This window comes from Meriones unguiculatus, chromosome 3, assembly GCF_030254825.1.
Source record: "Meriones unguiculatus strain TT.TT164.6M chromosome 3, Bangor_MerUng_6.1, whole genome shotgun sequence".
Lineage (NCBI taxonomy): Eukaryota > Metazoa > Chordata > Mammalia > Rodentia > Muridae > Meriones > Meriones unguiculatus.
Window position 1 is genome coordinate 7,836,638 of NC_083351.1, and position 12,149 is coordinate 7,848,786.

General features: G+C 54.8%; 1 protein-coding gene across 1 annotated transcript; it reads left to right on the forward strand.

Annotated features, from left to right (window-relative positions):
- Positions 1-11,515, forward strand: C3H1orf167 (chromosome 3 C1orf167 homolog). The gene is made up of 13 exons (XM_060378646.1): positions 1-70; positions 1,195-1,937; positions 2,430-2,476; positions 2,553-2,696; positions 2,932-3,139; positions 3,588-3,715; positions 4,944-5,119; positions 5,598-5,784; positions 6,780-6,963; positions 7,114-7,172; positions 7,775-7,983; positions 10,396-10,513; positions 11,101-11,515. Exons 1-13 carry the CDS (start codon positions 1-3, stop codon positions 11,513-11,515), a joined length of 2,688 nt encoding a protein of 895 aa, XP_060234629.1.
- The last annotated feature ends 634 nt before the right edge of the window (positions 11,516-12,149 follow it).

A 12,149-nucleotide genomic window follows, 5' to 3' on the forward strand; every position in this document is an offset into this window, starting at 1 on the left:
ATGGAGCCGAGACCTGCCACCAGATACAAGGAGAACGTACCCCCAAAGCCTGTGGCTGTCCTGAGGCCAGGTAAGGAGCTCACTAGGCCTGGTAAGGTGGTGGCAGTGGGTCCTCTCCAGTGACCTGCCAAGCGCCTTCCTAGCTCTGGGGATTTCTTCCCCCTCAGGGAGGGCTCTCTCTCTCTCTCTCTCTCTCTCTCTTCTAGTCCTTGGCTGTCCTGGACTCACTTTATACACCAGGCTGGCCTCAGACTCGCAGAGATCCGCCTGCCTCTGCCTCCCAGAGTGCTGGGATCACAGGCATGCACCACTGCACCTTTCACCTAACTGGGAGGGTTGTTCCCAGTCAAAGGGGAGGCCTCAGGAGGGAGGTATCCAAAAGGGAAGGGTCTTGGGAAGGCACCCACCTCTGAAGGGTGGAGTTCGTGTAGGGTAGGGCCTTAGCAATATAAGTGTCTGAGCCAGAGTCTCTGGAGGGTGAGGTTCTGGGAGTGAGGGTGAGGTTCTCAGGCTATAGAGCTGGTAGAGCCGAGGATGCAAGCAGCCCAAGAACAAATTCAGACTCTGATTCTTTTTTTTTTCTTTCTTTCTTTTCTTTTTGAATATTTATTTATTAAGTTTACAATGTTCTGTCTGCACGTACACCTGTGTGTCACCAGATCATTATAGATAGTTGTGAGCCACCATGTGGTTGCTGGGAATTGAACTCAAGACCTCTGGAAGAGCAGTCAGTGCTCTTAAACTCTGAGCCATCTCTCCAGCCCCTGGATTCTGATTCTTATGTCTGAAACAGTTGGGGTCACTGGAAGGCAGCTGGGGGTGCTACTAAGGGGTGGGAGGGGTCTGAAACCTTGAGTAAATTGTAAGTTGGTTATCCTTCATTCTCTCCTTTTCTCCCTTTACCCTTTATCTCATCTGGTTGCCCCCATTTCCACAGACCTCTACACACCCTGGTCCCAGCCACAGATAAGCTTCCCTCAGGTTCCCCTCTCTGTCCCCTCCCCTTTTATGCTCTATCTAGCCAGGCCTCATGTCAAACCATGTCACCCCCTGGCTCCTGGGGCCTGCACATTGGCACCCTCAGGGATGTCGAGCTGAGGCCCTGATTCCTTCTGCCAGGATACCCACTTGTCTTACCTGAAAAGCCATCCCCTGGTTCCTGCCCCACGGTGTGGCTGTCTCTGTTCCTTATAGAGCTGAAGAGACCCTGGAGAAACCTGGACAGCAGCCTGGACAGCAGCCTGGGGAGTGGAAGAGACCGGAGGATGCTCATGTGCCAGGCCACCACACCCTCCCAAGGCTCCGTGCTTTGCCAGAAGCCCTACCAAGTCCAAAGTAACCTGGCCAGCCCACAACCCCGCCTGGCCCTTGCCCTGAAGGACAGAGCTGGCCGAGTAGGTGACACGGGGCTCTTGCAACAGAGTAACCTACAGCTGCCAGCAGGGAGGTCTCGAAGGAGGACCCGAGAACCCTTTGTACAGCATAGTAACCTGTGCTTCCGAGGGACCCCTAGCCCCCGCCTGCAGAACAGCTGCCTGCCACCAACTGGCCCGTCCTCCCACCGGAAGCAGACACTCCAGGTCACAGATACCTCCTGTCTGGACTTGAGACTCTCTGGGGATTTGGCACATCTGGATGGGTGCATATATACTGACCCCAGGCCCTGGGGTAGTTCAGGGAGCTGGGTACCCAGGCTTGTGGGGAAGCCCCTCACCTTGAAGGACCTGTCTATCCCTGCCCACAGCCAGTTTCAGGCTCCACCCCCTTCCTCCTGCAGCACTGTCCACTGGCTCCTGGATTCCATCCAACACCTAGAGCCTGAGGCCACCCGTTCAGGGAGCCAGGCATCCCAGGAGTACCCGAGTCCTAAACAGAGGGGGGCCCACACCCGTGATAGCCAGTCAACCCCTGCTCAACCTTGGTCCAGCCACCCCAGGGCAAGCATAAGCCTCCTGGACACTCTGGGGGTCCAAGCTAGACTCTCAGAGTCCCCTGTATGCAAGCCTCTGTCACGTGAGTTCACTCTGGGAAGGTTGGCTGGGGATTTCTCTGACTCAGACCAGGAGGTTCTTTTTACCCAGCACCATGAGGCGAGAGAGCTTGGTCCCCCAGGCCACCTATATAACAAGAGGAACAGAGGACACTTCAGTGTCACACGAGAAACAGGCATCAGAGAGACCAAACTTGAATCGCCAGCTGTCTTCAGTGTCCTGCCTGGGCAGGAAGGAAGAGCAAAGGCCCTACAGGCCAAAGCAGGCAGGGATGGGAAGAGGATGACCTCCCGTCCATCAAATACAGACCCAGCTCAGAGTACTGTGCAGGTACAGACCCCTGAGTGTACGGTGGGGGAGGCACTCACAGAAGATGGACTTAGCTACAGTTGTCACTCCTACTCTTTGGCCTGAGAACTGTCGTGGATTTTGTTTCAGCAGAACAAGGCTCAAAGCATTGTGACCCCAGATCCCCAGGCGACTTGGTAAGGCCCTGCTGTGTGGGAACGTGGGTTAGAGTTGGGGCCACTTCAGCTTCTGACCCAGCTGCCTGTATCATAGGGACTTGACCGAGTTAGCATCAGCATCTAACAGCAGAACCTTGGCAGGACTTCAAGGGGGCAGAACTGTCTTCACACTGTCCCTCATGGAATATCAGGAACCTCCAGGGCCAAAGAACCACGGGCCCATGTCCTATGCCCCTGGGTTTGGATCCTTGGGGGTTATAGGTATCCGTGTAGTAAGGCAACTCTCTCTCCAGGAGCCTGTTGCTTAGAGGGCATGAAGACCAGGTCGTCGGCAAGAGTTCTTTGGGTGTGTAGCGGACTTCTGCTGTGAAAGGGACACTGCACTCATGGCCACTGGAAAAGTCGCATGGTGCCCTGGGGAGCTAAGAGTTGTGTCTAACCCCCTCATCTGCTCCGTTCTGCTCTGTCCCTAGCCGGAAGCTGCTGTCCAAAAGTTTCAGAGCCTGGAGGCACTTGTCACAGAGGCGCCAGGCAGTGGCTAAGGCCACGGCTCTGAGCCACAGGCAGATGATTCGAGAGAGGCTCAGAGGACTGCGTTGGATCTTGTGGCTCCGAGAGGCCCAGCTGGAAGCGGCATGGGGGCAGCATGCAAAGGCTCTGCTTGCCTGGAGCTTCCAAGAGGTCTGGGTTCTCTAGGCTGGGGCTCGGGAATGGGGAGGACATGGCTCTGGCATATTTGAGAGGAAGCCATTTCTACTGAGAGGAGCCGCCTGCTGGGCCCAGGTAGCAGCTCATGGCTGATCTCTCCAGCCCTTGTCTGCCTGCTTTTGTTAGTGATTTGCTAGCTTGGCTTGGGAGGGAGTTTGGGTGTTCTTCCTCCTTGGGTACTGAGCCGGGGTGGAAGGTTTGCCTCCAAAGGAAAGCTCTGTCTCTTGGGATTCATTCATCCACCCATTCTTCATTCCCAAGGAAATGGGGTGGCTTTATGGTTAGGGCCAGAGCTTGGTCATCTGACAGGATGATGGGACTCCCAAGTGCCCCTCCCACTCCCAACTGTCCCTCCCTGTTGCTCTCTTGGGAGCTTCATTCCAGGCCCCAGACAACGTCCTTTTGCCCATTGTCTTTGCAGTGGAGATGTGTTGCTTTGCAGCAGAAACAGAAGCAACCTCACATCCAGGCTGCGCCAATGTTCCTTGCTTCTAGGAGAAGCCCTTCCTTGGGAGGAAAAGCAGCCACAGACCTTGCCTGGAGATGCAGGTGAGCTTGGAGGACAAGACTGGGCAATGTGGCCTAGGCAGCTGGTGGCCTGCCCTCTGCCCCACCCTTGGCCGCCAACTTTTCCCACAGAGATCCAGGATGAGGGCGGCAAAGATTTGGGCAAAAACATGCCAATCAGGACACCATTTATCATTATAAAAAAGGGACAGTGAGGGCCTACTTACCACCTAACCATGTGGTAAGCTGTTGAGTCACCAGCCAATATAATGTTTGTTTATTTATTTATTTATGTTTTATGCTTGTGTGTGTGTGTATGTGTGCGCGCTTGAATGGCTGTATGTACACCACATGTATGTAGGTTCCCACAAAGGCCAGAAGAAGGCAGTGGATCCCCTGGAAATGGAGTTACAGGTGGTTTGTGTGCCTGCAGATGTAGGTGCTGGGAACTGAATCTAGGTCCTCCATAAGTGCAGCCACAGCTATTAACCACTGAGCCATCTCTCCAGCCCCTATAACTTCTTTTTAATCTGTGGGCCTTTTTATTTTATTTTTTTATTCCATACCTTCATGTTGATCCCCACCCCCAAGCAAGAGTGTTTAATATCGGAAGTGACCTAGTGCCCTAGACATGAAGGATGAACGTAACTGGTGGATGGATGAAAGGACCTGGGTACCACACAAAGTTAACAGTGTGCAAAAGCCCTAACAGGAGCGGAAAGACTCCAAAGGCCAGAGTAGTAGTAAAAGCTCATAGTCCCAGCTACTCAGGAGGCGGAGGCAGGGGGATTGCTTGAGTCCAGGAATTCAAGGTCATCTTAGGCAATACAGGAAGACCAAATACATCGAGGAGAAAAGCAGCAATAATGAGCATCTCAGGGGCCTGTGATGTTCTGAGATGGGTGGGAAACGTGTTTGGGTTCAGGCCCCACCTAGCCTTGGGGGCCACAAGGAGAGGTTGAGTTTTAGAGCAAAGGGAGGCTGGGCAGGTACTTAAGCGGACTGGGCTCGAGATGAGAGAAACATCACTGAGTCAGAACCAGCAGAATGAGTGAAGCAAGGGTGGGTGTGGGAGGCCAGGCGGGAGGATATGGGTCCAGGCACTCGGGGATGGTGTCTGTGGGCCGAGCAGCTGTCATACTCACTTGCTCACAGCCTTCCATTTTATAGATGAGAAACAGGCTCAGAAGGCCGGCCCCTTGAAGTGCGTGTGTGGCGGGAGGCAGGTGGCAGCAGCTGCTGCCGAGAACTGCTTCCCTCCCCTCTCTAGATGCTTTAGGGCCTGGCAACGGTTCATGCAAAGAGGGGCCCGGTACAGGAGGCAGCTGGCCCACCAAAGAGCGAGGACCTTGAGGACATGCCTGGGACAATGGATGGAGATGAAGCAGCTCCAGGCCTCAGATGTGGCAAAGGTGACTCAGCTGGCCCTCTGCCGGCAGAAGGCAGGTGAGCCAGTGGCAAACACAGGGAGGCCCAGCCCTCCAACCAGAGCCCGTTAACCCAGTGAAACCCAGGAAGTACTACACAAGAAGAAGACTTTGTTGAGCTAGGCCCCCATTTTTTGCAGAGGGTGGGGCTTGCCAGTACTAGAGGTCAGGGAGGGATTCCCAGAGGAGACAAGTCTGGCCTGGGCTGCATCCCTGCCCCCACGTAAGCTGTTCTGGCCAGGGGACTATTTTGGCTTAGTGCTAGGTCATCCCGAATTCTGTCCAGTAAGCACATGGCCCCCGCTCCAGGAAGCCCCAGTCTGAGGCAGGAGATGTAGTTCTTTCCCCAGCTGGGGAAGATGAGGTCTTGAGGCATCCTTGTGGGGAGCGTGTGGAGGACACAGGAGGGCAGTGCCATGAAGGGAGGCCCAGGAGGCCTGAGGCTGCAGCTGCACGTTTGTGGCCAGGAACTTAACCACTTCCCGCCTTCTTCCCAGGGAAGGAGGTTCTCAGCAGCTTAGCCCCACGAACTGCCATGGCCTGTTGTCTTGCGACAGTGGCCCAGGCCCAGCCGCTGCCCAGGGGGCCAGACTGGTGCTCCCTGTGGGAAGCCTGCCGAAAGTTGGGCCTGCACCGTGTCCTGCTGCTCTGGAGGATGCGACTCTACCAGCACCAGCAAGCCATGTAAGTGTCCAGAGGCTGACGACCCAGGGTCAGCCTGAGGCATGGCTGGTCCGTGTCCTCAGAGTCTGGTCAACATCCCCAGCCTTCCCGTGGCCTTGACAGGAGGCCTGATATGATATTGTATGGCCCAGCAGATATCAGAACATGGGAAGTGGCCATGGGGCCCTGAGACAGTGACCAAGCAGAAAGCTTCTGGGGCCACTTTGTCCCAGTTGCCTTTACAAGGATAGGTGACCTCCTCCCCCCTGCCCCCCGGAATTCCGAACCCAGGAGGATTGATGGCTGTGGGGAAGGGAAGCTGAGGTCATCACGGGTCAGCCTCTAAACTAGGCTCTCTGGGAGAGTAAGGCAGCAGTTGCAGAGTTAAGAAGCCTGTTTTAGGGCTGGAGAGATGGCTCAGTGGTTAAGAGCACTGACTGCTCTTCCAGAGATACTGAGTTCAATTCCTAGCACCCCGTTCACAACCATCTATAATGGGATCTGGCGCCCTCTTCTGTCATGTAGGCATACATGCAAATAGAGCACTCAAATATATAAATATGTATTTTTAAAAAGTCTGTTCTAGCAAGCATCGTGGCACCTAGTTCAGGGTGACTACAGACTATTGGCAATCCTCTTGCCTCAGTTTCCTGAGTGGCGAGATTACAATCTTGAGCTACCATGCCTGGCTTATGGTTTTGATTGTTTCTGGTCTTGCTTTGGTTTGTTTTCAAAACACATTTTGTTTTAACAGAGTTCCTCCACAAGAGGGCACTAGGCTGGGCAGTCACTGGAGGGGCTTGCTTGTGCCTTTTGTGGAGCTGGGCCTCAAATTCTCAGACTCAGCCACACTAAGTGTCCACCGCTGAGCTGTGACATCTCTATTTCTGGAAGCTCCGAGTGCTCCGTTGGTTTCAGCTGGCTACAGCCTTCCTTCCGGCTGGGCTATCTCACAGTCAGGCTCCTCCAGCCATGGTGCTGGGAGTCCCACAGAGTCATCTGCCTCCCTCCCCTAGCTCCTTCTTTCAGGGCACGCGGAAGCGAGCTCTGCGGGATATCCTGAGCCAGTGGCATTTGAGGGTCTGGGGTCTGGACCCTCTCCCAAGCAGCATGAAGACCACGTTAGCCCTGGAGCCCTGGGGCAGCAGCCCAGGTGGGGAGGCCCAGCTGGGCTGCAGAACAGGAGGGTCACTGGAGAAGGTGAGGGGCCGGGGTGAGGAGGTGGGGAGACCCAGGACTCACCCCTTCTCCTCAGCTTCCCAGGGCCTCCACCCTCCTGGAGACCTGCCTGGTGGGTGTCCTGAGGGCAGCCAGGTAGCAGAGCAGGGACTGTGCCTTACTCCCTGGCAGGTGCGGGTGCAGCAGACTCCGGGTGCAGCGAGGCTGTACTGGCGTAGTCTCCAGAGGCGGTAGGAACCCCTCCCCGGAAGCGGGAGCCCCGTGGTCCACTGTGCGTGGAGTCATTGCTTCCTGATTGCTCCTCTCACCCATCCTCGGCCTTCCCAGCAGCAGCCTGTGGAGTCTGCATCTCAGGGGCCTCCCTGCTCACTGCCCAGGGACCATGATCCCCACAATCTCCTGCTCTACCCTGCTGTGAGGGTCCGGTGGTCAGACTAGGCACCCTGTAGTGCCTTTGTTTCTCTCCAGAAGCTCTCACAGTGCAGGGCTTGAGAAGGGAACTGCCTACATCCTAAGCCTTGCTCTTTGCATCTGGCTGTGTGACTTGGGGCAAGTTACCTGACTTCTCTGTGCTTCTGCTTCCCTATCTCTAAAATGAGGACAACCGCTGAGCACTGGAGGTTGAGGACCCTTTTCTAGTCCCATTACCTGTCATCGTTTCTTTTGGAGGGGCCCCAGACCCCTCTAATCCCAGCAACCAATCCTCTCGTTCATCAGAATTGGGGAAAGAAGCACCCAGGCGATGCCTGTTATTTAGGTGGGATGGAGGACAGAGGAGTGTGAGGCCAGCCCAGGGGCTGCGCTCAGAATGGTTATTTCCCTTCCTTCCCAGTGTCCTCCTCAGCTGGAGCCACTGGACTGCAGCTCAAGGGGCCTGGAGAGAGCAAGCTGCTCACTGGGCCTGGGCTCTGCACTGCAGGGCTGTGATGGGCCTATGGCGGCAGCGGCTGGCACAGTGCCAGGCAGTGCAGAAGAGAGTCCAGGAGCGGGGCCGGGGCCTGGTGCGAACGGCCCTGAGCCGCTGGCTCTCCTGCTGGCAGAGTGAGCCAAGGTCTGGGTGGGGGCATCCTAGGAGGGGAAAAGGCCAGGGTCCCCTGGTGACACTGAGTTCCACAGCCTTCTCAGAGCCCAGGGGTTGGACCGTGGAGGGTGCGCCCGGGACTGGGTCTCTGCTCTCTTCTTCCATCTTCTGCTGTGTGGATCTTGAACAAGCCACATAAGTGCTCTCGAGTCTCTGTGAGACAGGGATAATGCCACACACACTTCACAGGATGCCTGTGGGGATCCTATGAGACTGTCCACAGCAAACTCCCGACCAGAATCTTAGCACCTCCCCCTCCGCCTCTGTCACCTTTGCCTTGCCTGGCCTCCAGAAGTTGCTGGCCCGAGCTCTAAGGTTGAGGAAGACAGTCCTGGGGCTCTCGGGGCCATGCTGTTAGTTAGGCAGCAGGGATAGAAGAAATGCACTGGCTGAATAAGCAGCCTGGGAGAGGAGCCTGCGTGGGGAAGTAAGGGCATGAATCTTCCCTAGCATGCCAGGATCCTGGCTCAGCACAAAAAGACCTTCTCTTTGTCCCTAGTTTGACCCCAGCCAAACCATGGTCACATCCCTAGGAGGCTCCCACCCCTTCCTGAGCAACAAATATCCCCAACACTTGAACATTTTATGTAACTAGTTAACTTCAGTTCTGGCGCAGTCTTGGCACCCTGAGCAAGCGCTTCAGCGTCCCACTGAGCCACACTCCCAGCCTCTAATACAGTTTTAATTAGTTAGTTGATTAACTGGGTGTGTGTGCTCGCGCGCCACGGTTCTTGTGCGCAAGGCATCTAAGAGCATATAGGAGTCAGTTCTCTTCATCATGTATTGTGAATCCAAGTGACTAAAGGCAGGTTGTCAGGGTCGGTGGCAAACGCCCTTACCCACTGAGACATTTTGCTTGTCCCTTGCTTGTAGTTCTAAGCCACAGACATTTAGCATCTCACGGTGTCATGAAAGCAAGAGGGAGTCCGATGGGTTAAGGTGCCCCTCTGCTTTCTTGTCTCCCACGGGGCTGCAGGGAGGGGTCACCCAGGGCTGCAGCTACCTCTGAGAGCTCTGTGGGGGCCAGGCACCCACTTCTGAGCTCCCTTGTGGGGTAAGTCTCTGCAGAACCTGCTCAGGCAAGGTGAGCAACCCAAGAGGCAGTGAGGGTGTGTGCCCCAGCCAGAAGCTCTCATCTGTTTACACCCTAATCCCAGGAACGGCAGTTGTGTCGTCCCGGCCCGGCCCCAAGTGTGTGGTCAGAGGGAGTTGGTTCTCACCATCTACCATATGGGTCCTGGGGACAGAACTCAGGGAGTCAGCCTCTGCAGCAAGTGCTTTTACTTACTGGCTCATCTTGCTGGCCTGTTGGCAGCCATTTTCAATGTCCTCTGCGCTCACCAGCTGTAGTAACGAACTGTTAAGCCTGTTAAGCAAGATTTGATTGTCTTAGAAAGCTGGTGCCCTGCCCACTGGGGCCAGCTGCTTCTCCAGCTCAATACTTGTCTATCAGGAATGAATGTTAAAGAGAAACCGGAATCTAGATTTTTTTTTTAAATATTTATTTTCATTCATGTGTGCATATGGGTGTTTGTGGAGTGTATGCCACATGCATGCTGGTGCCTCAGAGGCCAGAGGCCTGGCATCTCCTGAAGCTGGGGTTAGAGGCAGTCGTGGGCCACCTGATATAGGTGCTGGGAGTGGAACTCAGGCCTCAGGAAAAGTAAAATGCTTTTACTGCTGAGCCATCGCTCCAGCTCCTGGAAATTGAGATTTTCTTTAAGATTTATTTATTATTTATAGGGCATCCTGCCTGCGCACCAGATCTCACTATAGATGGTTGTGAGCCACCATGTGGCTGCTGGGAACTGAACTCAGGACCTATGGAAGAACAGTGAGTGTTCTTAACCTCTGAGCCATCTCTCCAGCCCGGAAATCTAGATTTTCAAGTTTATTTTATTATTGTTGATTTGAAGACAGGACCTCTTATGACTACGATTTACCTCCAATTTGCCATAGAGGTGACTGAGAATAACCTTGAACTCTTGATCCTCCTACATCTACCTTTCAAGTGCTAAGATTATAGTCCTGATTATATGCCTGGATTGTACAATACTGGGGATTGAACCCAGACCTTCACACACATGCAACAAAGCACTCTTGAGACAGAGATATCCCTAGGTGGGAATGGCATCCACTGGGGAGGATGTGTTTAGCCTGGGTGATATTCTGGGCTCAGTCCCCAGCCCCAAGAAAAACAAAGCAAATCCAAAACAAGAACAACAAAAAGTACCTCAACTACCTGAATACAGTGCCCGGTGACCAAGAGCAGTTTAGCCCAGCAGGTAGAACGGGGCAGAGGGCTGGCTGAGCAGGGTGCAAGGGAGAGGCTGTGGGGAGTCCCCAGTGGTTCTTGGTCTCTCTGGCCCTAGGACAGCAGTTCCTCTGCGAGCAGTACCAGAAGTGGGGACAAGTCCACCTCCAGGTCCTGCAGAAGGCCCTGTTCGAGGGATGGCAGCAGGCGGCAGCTCGACGGAGGTGCCTCCGAAGGTGGGGGCCTCTGGGGTAGTGGGGGTCTGTCCTTACCACCTGGGAAAGGCAGGGAGCCCAGGGCATGAAAAGCTCTGGGATCCCAGCTGGAGCACTGGGACTTAGGTGAGGTGGGAACCTGAAGAGCTGAACCAGAGGCAGTGGCCAGCAGTGACAAGCCTCAAGGTCCACTTACTGACAGAACCAGGCCCCTGACTTTACAGGCTAGTGAAGGTAACAGGTGTTTTCTTCAGCTTGAGGAGGTCCAGACCCTCAGATCTTCTTACAGTGGCCAGAAGAGGGTGAAATGGTATAGCCCAGGCAGGCCTCCGACTCATTATACAGCCAAGGATAACTTGGAATCTTGAGCCTTCTGCCTCTGTATCAGGAATGCTGGGCTTACAGGCACATGCTGCCATGCCTAGCGATTGAACCCCAGGCTTTGTGCACATCAGGAAAGCACTTTACCAGTTGAGCTCAATCCCCAGCCCCTGGGTTTTCAAGCCCAGGCTAGCCCTAGAGATCCCCCTGCTTTACAGGGATCACAGGCATGTCTGAATGTTATCCAACTGAGAGCTGAGCTGTGCCACACCCTCTCTCTTTTGCAGCTATTTCCAGGCCTGGCGTGAGTGTGTGAGGGGCACACGAATGTTCCAGGACCGGCACCAAGCCTTCCCGGATGGCCTGAGAGGAGACCTGGGGTCTGTGATTGCTAACTCGCATGAGGTCTGCAGAGCAGAGACTCTGGCACGGGACCGGCCTGAGGCCTCCGTCCTGGCCTGGAGAAGCTTTCCTCAGCAGAGTGGAGCTGTCAGGCAGCTGAGGAGGGCCCAGGCCCAGCAGGCTTTTGTGGTGCTGCGAGTCACCCTGGGGCTGTGCCGTGAGGCCCGGCAACAGGCAGGAAGGAGAGCTCAAGTCCTGACCCCAGTCCAGGAGGTCCTGTGTTGGATCCTGTGGACACACGGGGCCTACATAGGCCAAGCCCACCAAGCTCATGCTGCCCAGCAGCTGACAGCTCAGTGAGTCCCCAAGGCTGGAGGGCAACCCCACACCCTCACACCATGCTTCCAGTCTAGGTTTTGAACTTGGTTTTGGTAAGGGTGGCACAGTGGTGCCTGCTTGAGTATCTGGGTATTGGGGATACAGAGACATCCTGACCTTTGGGGTGGATCCCCGTTCAGTCACTTTCTCGTGTGACCCATCCTTGGAAAAGCTCCTGATTTTACCTGCCTTGCCTTGCAGCCTGGCCAAGTGTATGCATGCACTCAACACAAGAACTTTTGGCAATATATATGCCAGTATGGCAGGGGACGGTAACAGAATGTAGCTGTGAGGACTGCCCTTCTGTCCCTTTCAGCAGGAGGCTTGCCCCTGATGTGTGATATCCTACCCCTTTCTGGTACTTTCTAAGCACCTTTGGTGGATTATCCAGGATAGAGATGGTAAGGGCCCAGGCTTGAGCATGTGTCTTTAGGAGAACCCTGGTTCTAATGGGCTCCTTCTTCTCCAGGGTCCCAGAGGTCTGGATGCAATCAGCGGTCCAGGTTCATATCCAACGAGCTGATATTATCCAGTGCTGGCAGAGGTTTCAGCGTTTCCTTAGGATCCAATGGGCTCAGTCGTGGTCAACTCTGTTAAAACAGAGGCTGGAGCTGCA

Excerpts from the sequence above, each read along its gene's own strand:
- C3H1orf167 (XM_060378646.1), top strand. The coding sequence starts at position 1 with ATGGAGCCGAGACCTGCCACCAGATACAAGGAGAACGTACCCCCAAAG. Across the intron at positions 5,120-5,597 it reads CCTCTGCCGGCAGAAGGCAG|GGAAGGAGGTTCTCAGCAGC; the intron begins GTGAGCCAGTGG and ends CCTTCTTCCCAG. Across the intron at positions 7,984-10,395 it reads CTGGCTCTCCTGCTGGCAGA|GACAGCAGTTCCTCTGCGAG; the intron begins GTGAGCCAAGGT and ends CTCTGGCCCTAG.